Here is a 17,524-nt window from a genome sequence, read left to right as displayed (position 1 = left end):
TTTTTTCTGTAGGAGATCAGCCCTCTGATCCTTTTCGTGGCCCAATTCCACTGCTTCTTTTTGTACCTACCAAGTTCTGCCAACACCCCCTCCACCCACGCACATTTGTCAAGCAAAAGCAGAAGCCTTGTCAGCTGTTTCTTAGACACAGACAGGCACACACACACATCCATACACGTTGATTTGCATCTACAGCAAAATGGACTGAGTCTGTTGAGAACAAGCAGCTCATTTTAACAACTTCCATGTCCTCTCTTCTTTTGCAGAGATATCCAGCGTATTGGAATCACCCTCGTTGGTCACCAGAAGAAGATTCTAAATAGCATCCAGCTCATGCGAGTCCATTTGAATCAACTTGAACCAGTTGAAGTGTGATGTTTACATCATCCTCATTCCACTAGTCTCAAACTCTGGAAAGGTTCTGGGGGAATTCAGAGGGATTTTCAATGTAAGAAAAAGATGTCAGTATGCTACTTGAAGACTTAATGCACCCAGAGAGTGCACACTACATGTCCTGTTCCATGAACAAAAGCAAGGCCTTGCCGTGATTTGAAAGCAGAGCTAAATGACTGGTGACAATTACATGTGGCTGACGTCATACATTGGGAATGGGTTTGGGGTGGGAAGGTTGTAATAACATGGGGCAGAGATGGAATAATGGCCTGGACAGATCACAAGCACCTGTTGCCTATTGTCTGCCAACAAAAGGTACCTGACAACTTTACAAAGTCATCAGCAGGCTTTATTTATGGCTGAGAGCCCAGCAAAGCTGAAAAGACATAATAAAGGCAACAAAAAATCAGCCTTTTTTCAGAAGAGTGCCACTGTGGTGTGAGAGGTTATTCCTCAGATGGAGATGAGCATCAGGCTATCACTTGGTATGCCAGCTCAGTTTGGAACTGAAGTTCCAGGTAGTGCACAGTATGTGATAAGCAAAACCAGGTGTCACCTGGTAAAGGGTTCGAAATTCAGTGCTATTTCGTGTGCAGTTCTTGGGTCTGCTCCATGATGGGAATTACTAATCTTTTGTGCTGGTGTGAGGAACAGTCATCTATTTATGGGGCTGCAACAGAATGGATAAATAACGATTCCTAGAATCCATCCTGCAGGATCTGAAAGTGAAGAGGGAAACAAATAGATTCTGGCTCTCATAAGCCCATTCTTGTGAGGAAAGGCATAGCATGTGTTACTCCAAAATCCTGAGTACTCAGAATGTGGGTTCGTTCTCTTCTGAACCCCTTACAATGAAAAGCAGAATGACAAAAATCTGAAGCCCTCTGCTGTTGAAAAATACTTCCTCTTTTTCTCACCCTAGCCACTGAGCACAGTCGTTTGAATATTGTTTTTGAAGAAAATGCAGACCTGCAGTAGTCAACTTCAAACAGACAGTTGGAATGAGGGAGGTGAAATTCACTCACAAGTTTTTGCCAAGAGTAATCAGGGAGTGGTACCAGTCCCACAAGCCACTTCAGTCCTTAAAAAAGGGTTAACAATGTTTTGGGATTAACTGTGTTGTTCGGTACAGGCACATGAGAGTGACCAGAATGGCAGAGCTTATGTATCCCTTCAGTACATGGAAAAATCTGCTTCGAGAAGGAGCAGAGCTTCGGGGCTGTATCTCTCTATCTATCCCTATGAAGTTGAGCTTGAAAGGAAAACTCATAAACTATACACTTGTCTACCTCATCAACACATAGGAAGGGAAATGGAAATGGCCCTGGTAAACAAGACCCCAGTTATGATACTGTGTGTCCAGAGAGGAAATAACCCCAACTGTTCTGATCTGTGCTCATCTGTTGGCTCACTGTGAACTAGACATGAACCTAGTGTATTTTTCCAGCTGTCAAGGTTGGAACATCACAGCTTCCTCCAATACTACTCCTGTTTGGATTTAAAGATTCCCCCAGTTAGCCCAGCAACTGAAGACCAAGAAGCCACGTTTAATAGTGATTGAAGCATCCAATAATAGGATAGGAGGTGCTCCAGAGTCGTTGCACTGGGATAGCCAATGCACTTCAGACTCTTTGTTACAGCATTAGAATAACGTTATTTTTAATTTTTTTTTTAGCTGAAGAGGGAGAACAGCATTGCATTTTTCAAGATACAAAAAAGTCAATACAAAAACAATAAAAGGAAACATGAATAAAACATTCATGACAGTACAAAGAGAGTGTGAAGAATTAAAAAAACCCCAAATCACATCAGACTAGAGTCCAACCCTAGAAAATTTCAGTCTGTGCTTTTTAAGGGGTTTCTGGAAACTTGGAATACTCACACATCCAGTCACATGTATGCTGACTGACTGTCAGCTCCACCCACGGCATCCGAGACAGAACAAGTGTTGTCCTCTTCAGGAAGCATATTGAGCACAAGATGTTGAGGGGAATCTGTGGTCTCTAGCACCTTCCATATATATTCACCAGAGGACAGCAGTGCATGTATGCATCTTCATATATGAGTGTATTCTAGAAGTTCTCTGTGCCATTTGGGGAAACAAGGCAGCCTTTCTTTTCCATGCCTTGAGTGGTCAGGATTACTGGAGAGATAAGCAATCTAGACCAAGTTCTATGGCCTCTTTCAGCCTAGTAGAAACTTACATGCAGAAAATACATTGTCTCTCTCTCTTCATGGAATAGGAGATGAAATGGGAGCCTTGCCTGAATTCTGTTCTATTGACAGTGAGACTTAGAACTGCACAAGGGAAAGGCTAGGCATCACATTTGAAGGCAAATGGGTAACTCTTTTCTGTAAGAAGTGTCTCCGTTCCCTTTATTCCCAGTGTGTTCCCAAGCTTCAGGTGCTTATTTTCTTACACAGCTTGTGATGCAAAGGTTCTCAAGTTGCAATCCAGCTTGTGTTATTTGCCACCATGTCACTCCTTAACTCTGCAAGCATGGCAGAAGGGCAGTCATGGCAAAAGCATTAGAAATACCCTGGTCTTACTGTTCTCAGTCATCTGAAACCAGAAATTCTACATTCTGTTTCCACAGTTGTCTGGGATGTCCTGCAGTATATGAGCACCCTCAACAGGTAGGGATGAGAATGAGGAGGGAAAGGAGTGTGCTCCCCTAGGCACCTGATACCCGCCCTTCACCAGAAGAGTGAGAAACAATGCTGAAAAAGTCTTGCAGAGCTGCATTCTTTGCCTGAGAAGCAATGGGAGACTAACAAGTTAATGCCCACCTTTTCTCCATATGATTTCTATAACATGCAGTGTGCAAGGGTGATGAATAAATTAAATGCTCAGGGATCAATGCAGAGACCTTCTTGAGGGCATTAGGCTTTTGTGTGAAAGCTCAGAAGAGTTACACCTATAGCTAGAAAAAATATATTTCAAAGATGAATGTCTCTTGTGCTTGAACACCAACTTTTCACAGTCTGGAAACGGGAAGAAACTTCACCTTAAGGCAAGCTGTTTTGTAATTATTCTTGATGAGGTTCCTTGAACCTGTCTTTTTGCTGGACAGCCTCCCAGACAGATAATTGGATCTGCACCAGGATGTCAGTTAATGTTCTGTGCTGCCAGAGAGCACATCGGGCGAGCAAGTTCCCACCTATGCTGCTTTGGCAGCCAAGTGGAATTCTCAGCCAGGAGCTACATGCCTGTGCACTCCTGCCTCACTAAGCCATGGCACGTTTCTGCCAGAAGCAGCCCCTGCTCGCCAGTGTTCAAAGACAAGCGTGTAAGCTAAGATTCTTTCTTCCATGCCTGAAATGATTTTAAGGAAAGGCTGAACAAGAGTGTGACTTACACAGTGATTCCTGGGCTTTGCACCCAGGTAGCTTCAATTCATGTGTGGGTGAAATGGCTGAAGTCCCTGGTTTCTTGTTTGGTTGGTTGGTTGGTTTTTTTTAAATTGAAGTGTATAGTCTTAGCTCATGCTTCAACAGCATTGTATTAGGGCTAATTGAGGGAGCACAAGCTGCTTAGTGGAGAGAAATGCTGAAAGTCTGTCTGTTTAGCACAAATATATTCAGCACCTAGGGCTATCTAGAAAGAAAGAAGCTGCTGTAGCTAGTCCCAGACAATTCATATGTTATGAAGCTGAATGAAACCTGTGGGTGTGGTGGGAAAATATGAACATCACCAAGGAACTTAACCTTTACTAAACAAAAAAGAGCAGAGCTGTCCCTACCACTGGATCTTCCTTGGTATGATTCCAGCCAACAAGTCTGCCTGAGGGCTACTCCAAATGAAGACAACCAGCTTGAATCCATCCTGCCTTTGGCACTTTTTCTCACCAGTCAGCTACACAGTTGTTATACACAGAGATGCAGCTAGGTAGTAGCTTTGGGTTCAGGACAAAACTGATAATTTCTCTTTCCTGAAACCAAGTAGTGCTAGAGGGGCAGTGCAATCAGCTGATCACATGTTGTGTGCTAGCATCTATTCCTGAGTACCACGTATTCTGAGGATTGCAGATCACACATAAATTTGAATCTTTGGGTATCATTGAGAGACAGCATGGAAGAGCAAACCTCATTGCTCTACCTAATCTGTCACTTTTCAAATCTATATGGAAAAAATGGCACCTTTCTTAGAATTTACATTTTGTTGTGGCATCCAAGGTCATAGTGCTCTTTGTATAAAGCTGTTCCGCTTCAGTATTGCTGAAAAGGCTGCACTGAGCTAATGAAAAGTGACTGTCTAGACCTTGTGGAGCTGTAACTGGGACCTGTTCAAAGAGGAATCGCTCCCCCTGGTGTGCTGAAATACAGAACTGAGGTGTGCTCATGTGCTGAAGTACAGAACTGCCCTCAAAAAGTATTGGAGCGTAGCTATTTCATTTCCCTTTCCCGGGTGATGAGAAAACTCTCTTCCTGAAATATTCTCAGTTGAAACATGCAGATTCATGAAAACATACTGGGATTTCCTTCTGGTTTCTTCCATGACCTCTGTTCCTGGAACGAACAGAGCAATGTGCTCTTTTACTCAAGTGTTGCAAGAGCAAGTCGCAAGTATGAGTGCAATGGGTTAGCATCTATGCCTCAAATAGTTAATAGTTTGGTGTGTTATTTATGTCTCTTATACAAGACCAAGTGTGCTTTGCTGACAGTGATAAAGCTGTTTGCTTCTGAAAACTAATTCCTTAAATTCAGGCCATGCTAAGTAAGGTTGGATTTTTTCCAGTTCACAGAGACATGGAAACTATGCAGGCTGCTGGCTAAAACTAGAATTTGAGTTGAATCTATCCAACTCTCTCTCATTGCATTTTGGCAACTTTTAGCCAAACCTACTACTGCCCATGCATTTGGACAGCTGGAACAGATTGATCATTTATAAACAATTCTGTTGCTGAGAACAGGCTCTTGCCCTCTTTGAACCATACTAACTCTGCAAGTGAACAGGAGATTAAAAATAAGAAAATCAGATTTATTCAGAGAAGTCAGGACAGATACGAATGACAAGGCATTATCTGAAATAAGCTATTTAAAAATAGATCTATTCATGTTGCTCTGTTAAAAAAAGACAGTAATTATAATGTGCCTTCCTGTCTCTACTATTCGGGTAGAAGAGGGAACATTGATCTTTACCCTCCAGGACAGTACACTTCACCTCTTGACCCACTGTTGAGTTTAACTTATATTTGACTGAAGAATTTTTGCTAGAAAGGCATCTAATCTTGATTAATTCAGGAATAATGAATCTACAGGATACCTTGGACTGTTTTTCCCATGGCTGTGATAATTTTTAATTGCTGTTTACCAGGCACTTTTTGTACACTACCCAATTTGGATAAAGAGCTGTTTTTAATCTGATATTTCTGCATTTTCCACCATCATTGGGTCCCATATTCACTTCTTTATACTCTAAAAAAATGAAATATTTAAGTGTCTCCCTGTCACACATCTTGTTTGGTCCTGTCATCATTGTTATGGTTCTCTTCTTCATCACGTTTTTGGCCTTCCTTTCTAAGATGAGAATATGAAGAACAGACAAAACCTGTCTCACTAATACTCTACATGGACAGAAAACCAGCCTCTCACACTGACTGTTCGCTGCTTATTCACCCACAGATCACAGTAAGCCTTTCACAATTGAGTTCTTTGACTCAATCAGGACACTCTGATCCTTCTGACGTAAATGTTTTTTTTAGGAAACCCATTCTATGTAGATAGAAAGTGCACTCTTTTTTTTTTTTTTCCCCCAGCTGTCAAGCACCACCCTTAGAGGAGAGTTTTCAAAAAATGGATCTTCATATTGGCATTTTACAATGCTAAGCAGTTTTTAATCAGTATTTTCAATCTAATAGACCATAAAATGATCCTTAAGTCAAGTTTGTACTCTGTAAGATTAATTTTATTAGTACTTTGCTATCCAAATCTCAAATATTCGCAAGAACTGCCTGAATTAAGGAAAATATATCAGTGTCTGCCACTTCCTCCCTAGACACAGGGAACAAGCATTTTCCCTTGCTTGTTCAGCACCTCATCAGAAGAACCCAGCATCTAGCTGTTCCTGGGTTGTAAGCCCTTCTTAAATACAGTAAGGAATGAACCTGTGACTTAAATTTTGTGAAACTCCAAGGGCAGAGGAGTTACAAATCATGGGCCATATTGCTATAGCATTTTTTAATTACAACCAGGAATTTACAAATATAAAATGCCTAAAAATGGAAGTGATCCAGAACTTCTGAATCCCCAATGGCCCTATCAAAGGCAGGCCCTACCACCTGCCAGATGCTGGTTCATGACTGCTGGTTTGTATCCCATCAATTTCTTCCATGCCTGCTTTGAGAGAGTACCTATCAATAGGTCCCTTACAAGGTACAGCCAGAGCAAAGCTAGATGAGATAAACTCTAAATCACATATATGTGATCAGATGGGTAAGCATAGCAGCAGTATCTTAGGATCTAAAATAACTCAGTCAAGAAATTCTTAAACTACATCCTCTCACTGAAATAGATTAACTGGAGAGCTCTGGATCACAGGCTCAGGCATTTAGGTGTTCAAGCCTTTTAGTGGATCTGGATGGCCATACTGTAAAATTATCCTGTAATTTATTATATAACTCTGACCGTGCCGTTGGGTTGGACTGTGACACACGTGTTCCATCACAGCAACTCGATTGTTGTCCATACATCACCTGGGATCTGTGATCCCATTCACACAGGAATTTACCATGTGAATTACTGAGTCTTTTAATCTGGTGATAGATATCAAAAATAACATGCATCCCTTCTATGCCTCTCCAAATGGATCCATCATAGTCAAGATCCCACAATACTGAACTACTCTTAAGTTCTTAAGTAATTGTATCCATAATGTCCTAGTCATCAATCTCCATTGCTTTTTCATTTTTTGGCATACCAAGCCAGGTCAAGGATTCATTCTTGGATCTCCTCTGTCTTGTTTAATTATCTTATGCTTAGATGGTGGCATAGGTAAAAAGAAGTATAGATATGTCCCTAATCCGTGAATGTAAACTGGAGAATTATTTTCATTTTCTTCAAGTTTGTAGTGTTCCAGTGCCTAAGACTGAATATTTTTCACCACAAGGTTGAAAAGTGCCATACAAATGATCCGGAGGGAGGACTCTGTATCAAAAAATTACTCCTTTTACACACCACCACTTCGTTTGAATTTCCCATAACAACATTCCAGAATTATTTGCTGAAGGCAAAAACAGTAAAGGAATCTAGGGGGTTTGCTTGAAAGAGAGAGAAAATTATTTTGACAAGAATCAAGTTGTAGCAAAGAGTAAGGACAGAGCGAGTGAAAGATTTGTGTTCTTCAGAGGAGAAGGAGAAGGGAGTAAGAACTTAGAGCAGATAGAACATAAGACACAAACAACAAGTGAACCCATGAAGAATTTTTAAAGTAAGAAACTGCTTTGGACTTAGAGCCTCAGAATGACTGAAAATGCAGCAAATCTAGATTTCACAGCATCCCTAGGCAACCTGCTCCTGTGCTTTATCACCCTCCCAGTAAAATACATTTCCCGATGTTCAGATGGAACCTGCTGTGTTTTAGTTCATGCTGATTGCTTTTTTTTATGTCACTGGACACCACTGAAAGAGCCTGTGCAGATCTGCCTTCTTCAAACACTCACCTTCAGACTTTTGTACATATTGGACAGTACCAGGTCTCCCCGCCTCACCTCATAGGAAAGAAACTCCTCTCCCTAAATTGTCTTAGTGGCCTTTTGCTGGACTCAGTGTGGCAGCTCCATGTCTCTCTTACACTTGGAAGCCCAGATCTGGATGCAGGACTCCAGGTGGTGCATCACCAGAGCTGAGCAGAGGGGAAGGATCACCTGTCTCAATCTGCTGGCAGTGTTCTGCCTAATGCAGCCCAGGATTAGCTTTCTTGGTGTCAAGGACACACTGCTGGCTCATGTTCAACTTGTGGTCCATCAGTATCCCCAGACTCTTTTCCGCAAAGCCATACAGCCAGAGAGGCATCATTTATAACAGGGTTCTTTTTCAGCATTTCATTTTGGTGCAGGAGTTAAAAGAAGAATGTTTCCTTGATTTTGGGGCATGCAGAGAAAGAACTATTCATATAATAAAGTACAAGTGGAAGCACAACAAAGAAAATAATTATTTACAAACATTAGAAAGGGCAAACAAAAGGGGAAAGGAATCGTTTATATTAATCATAACTCCTGTTTATAATCTTAGCTCTTACTTATGGTCTCTATTAGCAGGGCAATAGAGAACCTGAGTGGATGTACCTACTTAGCATTCATCATGTAAGAGAAGTTCATCATGCACAGAGCAAGGCTTACGTCCCACTTCAATCTTATTTTATAGTGTGAGTAGGATGTAAAGGAGTTCATCAGCTTCATAATGGCTCTATTTACACGGATTTTTTTTCCTCATGAAAGTTCACTTAAAATGCCTTTACTTCAATGAAATGTCACTATATTTACAGTCAAGTAATCAAGAGTAAGATTAGACCACCATCTGTAGCAGATTTGATTTGAAAAATGTCTAACTCTCTGAAAAGTTGCTTTTATTAAGCATCTACATGGAGAGATAAGTGACCCTCTTTTGGCAACTTTCATGCTTTCTCAACTGGAATTTGGACAATGGACCAGGAACAGTTTTAAAGGAGAATATTGAAAACTCAGTGGGATGGAAAGATCTAAGATGTTAGTTTCAGTAGGAGAAGATTTTGCTGTTCCCAGGAAAGAAGTGGAAGCAAAAATGTAATATGCACATAGTATAGTCATATATAAACACAAAGTACACATGTTTCTATACACACCACAGGTATATACATATATAAACCACACAGATGTTTGGCTTAAAAATGAAGTGTCAGTATAAAAAGTGATAGCAAATTTCTTACTTCCTTTCAGACATGGGCCGTGGCATTGACAATTACTAAATACAGTGGCCAGATCATTGACTAACATAAATAAAATATTGGCATTTATTGCACTACTCCAGTTTTTATCAAATGACAATTAAGCCCATTAGCATCTTGAAGAAAAACCCAACACTATAGGAAGAAGCAATTCAACAAGCCAGCTACAGAATCTGGAGAAATGAAAACAGAAATGAAATACGGAAATCAAAAAAATTGTATTTGCATTCTTTTCCACCTGTCCTGCAGAGATTTTCTGCTTTTCAGGGGTAATTCAGATTACCAGTATAATGAAAAGATTATTCTCTCCTGCAACAAGGCACTATGCTGATCTTATATCTCTGCCTTGCCAAATCCTGGCAGCAGAAGTGTTCCAGCATTTCGAAGAGAGTTTTTTTGTCAGATTGATGTTTTGTGTCAAGAGAGAGCCTTACTGAGTGTTAGCATATTACTAATAATTCTTTACTTTTTCTGCTCTAATTTAAAGTGAGCAGGGATTTGTCTGCTAAGTGCCTCACACTTTATATCCTCAGTTCCATACTATCACAAATATTTCCTGATACTCAGCCCACACTTTTGCTTATCAAATTTCAACCCCTTTTTTGTTGTTGTATTTTTGAGGCCCTTTTGAATATCTGCTCTCTGTGACTGTTGTATGCTTTTTTAAAGCATATGATTAGGTAATATGAGATGATGTGGTGTGCTGTGATGTGACATGACACAAAGAGTATAGGAGAGAATGGAAGACGGAAATGCATCTACATGAGAAATTGGAAAGACAGCTTTGGAAAGAAAATCACAAGTCTGTGCACTCTGAAGCAGTGCTTTTCAATTTCAAAAGGGTAGATAAGAAATTTTATGAATATTTCATATATACATACGTTCAGACATCTAAATTTTAAATTAATAATATCACTGTCACAAAGCCATCTGTATTAATTGAAGGGGCAAACCATGAAGACTTGGCTGATGTCAAATGTTACCTCATAATACATCTGGACCCACAGAACAACAGTTCCATTCGAAAAGAAAACATTATTAACAAAGTGGATGCATTTGCACAATCTGCCCTTTTGGGTTCTTTAGATAATTTTTGTGCTGACTTTTGTTTAGAATCACTTTTCACAGACATCAGAACTTCATATTGCATATTTCTGTTCACAGTTGAGGTTGCAGAATATTTTCTTAGCTGCATATGAAGAGCTGATGCTCTTTGGCAGAAAAGAAAGCACGGTATGAAGTTTCAGATCAGTTGTATTAGTGTTGTAATGGGTGACAGTGAAGTCATTAACAGCTCTTGTCAGTACCATTATCTTACAGGATTAAAGTTTGGTGCTTCTTTTCACTGCATCACGCTGCTTGCAGGCTCAGACAGGCATTTCCCCATGGGTCACTGTTCCATAAGGGTACAGGGACTAAAAACTCCTTCCTTTTTTAAGACCAAACTTCTGCAGAAAAGTTCTCTGACAAGATTTGTCTTCCTTAGCAATTCTGAAGTTAGGATTTATGGAAGACACACCGACATGCTACTGATTAGACAGGCTGATAGAAAGAGGAGGAAAAGGAGGACAGATGCAAAAACACCCATGTCAGAAATAAAGACAACCCAGCAGTTTAGCCCACAGGTGAATACCAAAGTAGATGAGATCGTAACAGTTGTGTCTAAAAACTTATTTAGTGGCCCGAGGATTTTTGACATCATTTCCCTTTTCTATTATTACCTTCACCAAACTGATGGTTTCTTTCACCACAGCACTGTGAAGAGCAGTCTCTCCCGCAACACACGATTTCCTTATTGTGTCTCACACCGTATCAACTGTGCCAGAAACACTTCAACAACTAGAAATCCACAGCACAGCCACAGATACTTTATTAGTGAAAAGCTGAGAGATACTGAGGAAAATACAGGATTTTCAAAGATTTCCATTAGAATGAGTAATGAATATCCATGGAACAAGGGAGATGAAGCGTAAGATTTCTTTCAAGTCTTAGGAAATTGTCAGTTCAAGACTCTCATCTCATTTTCATGTTAGGACTAACTTTGTAGAAGACAGTCTGGGTTTTGTCCTAAAAGAAGGACCATAGGATCTGATCTGGTTTCTCATCCGTGCAGTGTTCAATTTGTTTGGATCCAAAGGCAGATATTACATCTGTGAAATGAATTGCCACTCAGAATGAACAAATTCACTGTCAGCATTTCTCATTAAAGTGTTTTAGCGCTTTGTTTATTCCACTTGTGTTCCGACTCATATTTTTACACTCTCTAATCACTTCTGTGTGAGTATCTCAAGTACTTGGAAATGTTACTTCACCAAATTTCCGTGAAGTAGCCTATGTTTATGGCTCTGAAATAATTAATGATCTTTTACAGATGGAGAAGCCGAGGCACAGAGAAATGCAGATCCTTGTTCTTAGATAGGAAATTGACCATAACTAGGTTTCACACATAAATCACTGTTTTCCCTATTTTTTTTTAGACTTTTTCTGAAATAGGTGGATGCAGTTCTCACGCAATGCAGGGTTGCTATGAAAGCATTCTAAAAAGTGACATACCCCTCCAAAACCTTACAGGCTAAAATGTAATGTTCACCCTGAAATTTAGGCAAAACCACAAAATAAATACTACTGCTCCTGAGGGCTACATGAACATACAAGAACTTCAGATGCTTCTCCTCTCATGAATTGTGTTTGTTCAGGGAGGAGGCTCTTCCCCAGGACTGTTTACATTACTTTTCTCTGGCAGGTCTGTGTAGCAACATCTGTGAGAATGAGCTTCAGATAGGAAATCTGAATCCACACTGCTTCTCTCAGCACTGAAACATATCTGCAGAGGGGATCACAATGTGATCTTTCTCAATTATCAATCCAGACAAATCACATAGGAATAAGAAATGGAGAAAAAGAGCTGAGAATGGGATACATTCCACGGACAAAATTGACTTATGGGCTTTTTAGGTCATCATAAGCACACAATGTAGGGACATGGGGTTTTTAGACAGTGTAGGTCCACAGTTCATCTCTTGGAGTGAAAGCAAAGTGTTCAGAGGTATCAAGAAACTGAGTCATGGGTAAATAGAATATCCTTGAGTAGGTAATTTTCACTAGCTCTTTGGGATCCTGAGTGAATCTCTAATGCAGTTCTGGACCACTACTGGACCATTTTTGATCACTTGGATGTCCTGATACTGTCCTTTCATTTATTTATACCTGCTTACGGCTCAGATGTCACCGTTTCATTGACAAGCTCTGGGGCTGTGTCCATCGCAACTGAGTGACACCCACACTGTCCTACAAGGCAGTCACATGAGGGGCTGCATCCCTCCCTGCGCCTAGAGACATTTTAATAAATTAAACATCTTGGTGCTGAATCCCCAGCCATTCAGCCATTTCCCCTCCACCCTGGCAAGTTTATTTTCTGCTACAGCTACAGTCTTGTAGCCATTGTCCAAACATGCAGGCCCCAGTACTTTTCTTCTAAAAAAGTATTGCAGCCTAGACTAGTACAAGAAGGGGCATTACCTCTCTCCTGAGTACCACAGATTTTACAAGCAAGAAGTTTCTGAATAGTTTGTTATTCTCCAAGGCCTGGAGCATGGGAGATTCCCAAAGCCTGGAACAATAAAAATTGCCCATTCATGGTCTTAAAATAAATACATTTGTTACAGGAAATGAGTTTTGCTGCATCAGCAAACCAGAGTTGATTAGAGGTTTTTGTTCTCAAGGCAGCAAACACTTCGAGAACTCTCAAGACATGCATAAAAATGATCCACCTTTTATAGATCAGACATTTTGCATAACCAGAAGATCTATAATTCAGCTTTTACATGACATGGGAGCTGGTGAAGATGTCACAAAGGAAATATAATTTTGACTCAGGTGGTAATTCAGCATTCTGGGGTTATTGCACATTTACTGTACTTGACTAGACTTTGTACAAAGTGTCAAATTACCTTCCAATCTTACACGGCCAGGCCTCAGCATTTTCCAGCGTGAGACATCTGAGATCCATGCACAAATTGCACATATTCCTGGCATTATTTGTGGGTTACTGTTCCCATTTCAAGTTTGTCAACCAGTCTCAAGTAGATGGGATCATTGATTCTTGTCACAGTACAAAATTCAGTAACCAAATCCTTTCTTTCTGACAGATGGAAATACACAGCCAGAACACAAAGCTGTCGCTTTGATTCTCATCCTTCTGCTCTAACCAGGAAATTCGGGTAAAAAAAGAATCCTAATTAAAGATTCAAACCTTTCATCTTGCTCCATCCCAGCATGGGAGCTCCAGCTCAATACAATACATAATGACCCCTCTGGAAAGTTTGAAAATAAAGATGTCATTGTTAAGAGAAATAAATAATTTTTAAGTAGCATAAAGGTTGGCTTCATGCCCATTGTAATTATCTCTGATACTGAGAGCCACAGGGGTTCTGCCTGTAAGGACCCAGCCAGCTTAATCTGCCAAAATGAAAAAAAAAATCAAAATAAAAAAAGAAGCTGCTTCTTCATCAGTTCATTAACTTAAGTAAAATAAGGTGATACCGTAAGAAAGTGCACTAACAACATGCAGCATCATGCTTTTCATAAGGCAGGAATGAAAACCCTCCTGCCTGCTTTTCATGGGGTAGGCTGTGCTTAAGAAATTGAGAAGTCAAGCCTGCAGTTACTGACAAACATGCTGAAAGGGCAAGATTGGGGTAACAGCAGATCTTGCCAACAGGTGCCACACCACAGACATACAAGGCCGGAGAACCAAATTAGCAAGAGGTCTGTGTCTCTCTGACTTGCATCTGCACAATGCCATTCAGAAACTGAAGAAGAAAGAGCTGAAAAGGATGAAGAGACTGGAGTACGCTTGCATGTAGAGTCAGCACTTGTCCAGCATTCACTGGCTCTGCACAACACTAGGTAGTGCTGTCAGCTACTCTTTACCAGCACCGCAATACCTGGTTTATTAAATAGATAGATAAGATAAATGGTTGTCATAGTTCCCCAATGGTTCAGTGGGTAATATAAACATCTGCAGTCACTATCCAGGACCTCTGTTTTGCTGCCTTTCAGCACAAGGAAACAGAGGTATCACACATATATTTGGGTGTCAGTCTCAGTGAAACACTGAAAGAAGATACAGGGCTCATCATTTACCCTAAACCCATTGCGGAAAGTAGGTCCAGATCCTCCATTAGTATCCCACAAAAAGATGTGAGAAATCCTTCTACCAAGTCTTTTAAGTTCCCTTCATGTGTTTCTCCATGGTTTCTGAGCACTTCATAGAAAAGGGGGCTGTTCTGAAGTCTTTACAGGTTCTCTCTATCCACGCAGACTGTGATATCCTCAGAGTTAAGAACAGGCTGTAATGTAGATGGCAGCAATGTAGATGTCCCTCAGTTTAGCAGGTTCCTCAGGAAAATTGACGAGGTCTTCCTGTCAGTTGTTACTCCTAGAGGGAGTCAAGCATTAACTCAGATTAAGTCTGAACTATTGATAAGTTAACCACCCCCCCAGCCCCCTCACCAGCAGCTGATTACAGAATAATTAAAATTTTGAACATGACGTTGCAGGAAATTTTAAAAATGGACAAAAGTCAAGCTAAAGGTAATATTTTTTGTCATAAGGAAATATACGTGAAAGTCTGGAATGTCATTTCATTGTGATCTACCCTGGGCAGTCCCAAAATCACATTTTTTGCCACTGCTGAAGTCTGAACCTTTTAGATTACAAATGCTTGGGCCTCTGTTCTTGAGGGAACTGTTTTGCAGGTTTACAGAGTTGTGTTTGTGCAGAAGGATCTCTTATCATTCTACCTGAATCTTCTGGGTTTGCCTAATTATTTTCTTTCGTTCCCTGTGTTCTTTTGAGCCACTCTAACCAATTTTATTGCTTTATCTTTAAGGATAAGATCACTGTCTGTGTAATTCTACCTTTGCCTTAAAATTTTCTGCATCTGTGCCTAATTTTCTCTGTCTTTATTCTCAGCAGGATTTTCATTATGCTAAAATGCCTAAAATGAATGTTTAAAGTCTACCATTAAAATTTTGTGAAGATGCAGTAAATGCAATACCCCTTAATTAAAAATTTAATCAAACTTCTGTCAAATGTATTATATATTATTCAGAATGATTTTTAATGTAGGTGCTCATCACCTGATTGGATAGGTGTATCCACATAAGACTGGATGGTTGTACAGATCTCATGAACTTTTGTAATAGGGCTGTGGAAGAAGTGTGTGTGTTAATGTGCTACCTGTAATTCAGGAATCAAGAAACTACATTCTTTTGTTCCAGAATTTTTTTTTCCAGGTAGCTAAAGTTGAATTTTGAGAATGGCGAAAGCCCAACAATTTTAGTAAAGAAACATTAAATATATTTTGATTAAAATTATATTGAAGAGTATCAAAATACCACTTGACTGGTAGTTCCATGCTCTGAAATGTTATTGCTAGTCTGTAATGAAGTCCCACTCAGCAAAGGAAGAGAAAAAGGAAAAGCTCCCAGCGTTTTTGTCCTTCTTACCTTTCAATAGAGGAATTAATCTCCCCTCATGCCTCAGTAGATTTATTCTTCCCTGACATGTTTGATTGTGTTGCTCACTGATTATTCATATTAAGATGACTCAAGCAATGCGATTCTGTCACTTTTCTTGGAAGTTCATACTATTATGAAATCTTTTTATTGTTTAATTATTAATCCTTAATGTAATCCTTAAAGCCTGATGGTGGGTCACTAATTATGATTTCAGTTTGACTGTCAGATAGCCTTTCCAGATTTTGAGGCTGTCATTCCATTTATGTTTGTTTAAATACTGTACTAGTGTAACAGTATTTAAGCAAGGGCAGAACTTCACTTGCTTTTATTTGAACAGAGCATCTGCTCCCTTTGGTAGCTGCCTTGTGATATCCAGCAAGAATTGGCTTGGCTGATAGTTTGGGTAACAGCAGTTCTGACAGGTGTGTTAGTGGCCTGCAAAAGATAAACATATAATTTTGTCCAGGACACTGAGCTGAGCAACATGGATTTTTCAAGGAGAACAGCAGGATATGTATATTGACCTGTTTATTTTTGCAGTGCTTTACTTTGGAGAGGCTCTCTTCTCTTCTCTTCTCTTCTCTTCTCTTCTCTTCTCTTCTCTTCTCTTCTCTTCTCTTCTCTTCTCTTCTCTTCTCTTCTCTTCTCTTCTCTTCTCTTCTCTTCTCTTCTCTTCTCTTCTCTTCTCTTCTCTTCTCTTCTCTTCTCTTCCCTTCCCTTCCCTTCCCTTCCCTTCTCTTCCCTTCTCTTTTCTCTCCTCTCCCCTCCCCTCCCCTCCCCTCCCCTCCCCTCTCCTCTCCTCCTCTCCTCTCCTCTCCTCTCCTCTCCTCTCCTCTCCTCTCCTCTCCTCTCCCTCCCCCGAAGACTTAGTGATACTGTCCTTGAGAAAACAAGCCCAGCATTGAAATGACACCAGATCTGATGGCATTTGGTGATGAATTATGTTTTTGAAAGTAAATGTAATGAATTTGGTCTGAGACAGGAAAAACAGTCTACTTTATTTTTCTAACATTAAAGAAAAATTCACTGAGCTGCCTTGCCCTACTCAGCACAAAAAGGCCTACCTCAAATGACTACCTCAAATGTTTATTGAAATCTCAAACTCTCACTCTTGCTGGTCACTCTAGGACCGCAGGCAGCCCGTGGTGAGGATGTAGCCATTCTGCTGCAGTGAAAATAAATGAACACAAGGCAGCAGCAGAGATTTGAGTGGAGAACAGGGAGGGCTTAAGGAAATTCATGTCTGCCTGAACTTGACATATAAAGACTTGCTCAGCATATCTCTGTTTGGAGAAGGCATGTATGTGCCAACTCCAATTAAATACAAGCCAGTTGAACTAGGTTTTAGTTCAAGTGGCTACAAACATCAACCTAACCCCCCCTAAACTCTATTATTTAGCTAAACCATTGACACCTGGGGGTATATCAGACCCCATATATAAAAAGTCCACAGGCTTTATGAGGCCAGATTTACAACCTTGGAATGCAGCTGCTACCTCTAAATGTCAGGGAGTTTGTCCATAAAACTCTACACCTGGTTCTCATTCCCAGGCTTGACTGCACCCTGGCTCAGACAATGAGTCTCCTCACTTGGTTCATTTGAAAATGCTGTATCAGCTAACAGAGCTCTTGTAATACAAATAATTGATTTCTTTTTAAAGGTAACATTCTTTGTCTGCCTGAT

General features: G+C 40.2%; 1 protein-coding gene across 1 annotated transcript in view; it reads left to right on the top strand.

Moving 5' to 3' along the window:
• Positions 1 to 11,549, top strand: part of LOC104687156 (ephrin type-B receptor 5) — a 58,831-nt gene extending 47,282 nt beyond the window's left edge. The window contains 1 exon segment of the mRNA XM_039560638.1: positions 267 to 11,549. Coding sequence (XP_039416572.1) covers positions 267 to 375 — 109 coding nt within the window. The 3' untranslated portion in view covers positions 376 to 11,549.
• Positions 11,550 to 17,524: the final 5,975 nt, after the last annotated feature.

The sequence above is a fragment of the Corvus cornix genome, chromosome 1, assembly GCF_000738735.6.
Source record: "Corvus cornix cornix isolate S_Up_H32 chromosome 1, ASM73873v5, whole genome shotgun sequence".
In the NCBI taxonomy this organism is placed as follows: Eukaryota; Metazoa; Chordata; class Aves; order Passeriformes; family Corvidae; genus Corvus; species Corvus cornix.
This window is presented reverse-complemented; position numbering and strand designations above follow the sequence as displayed.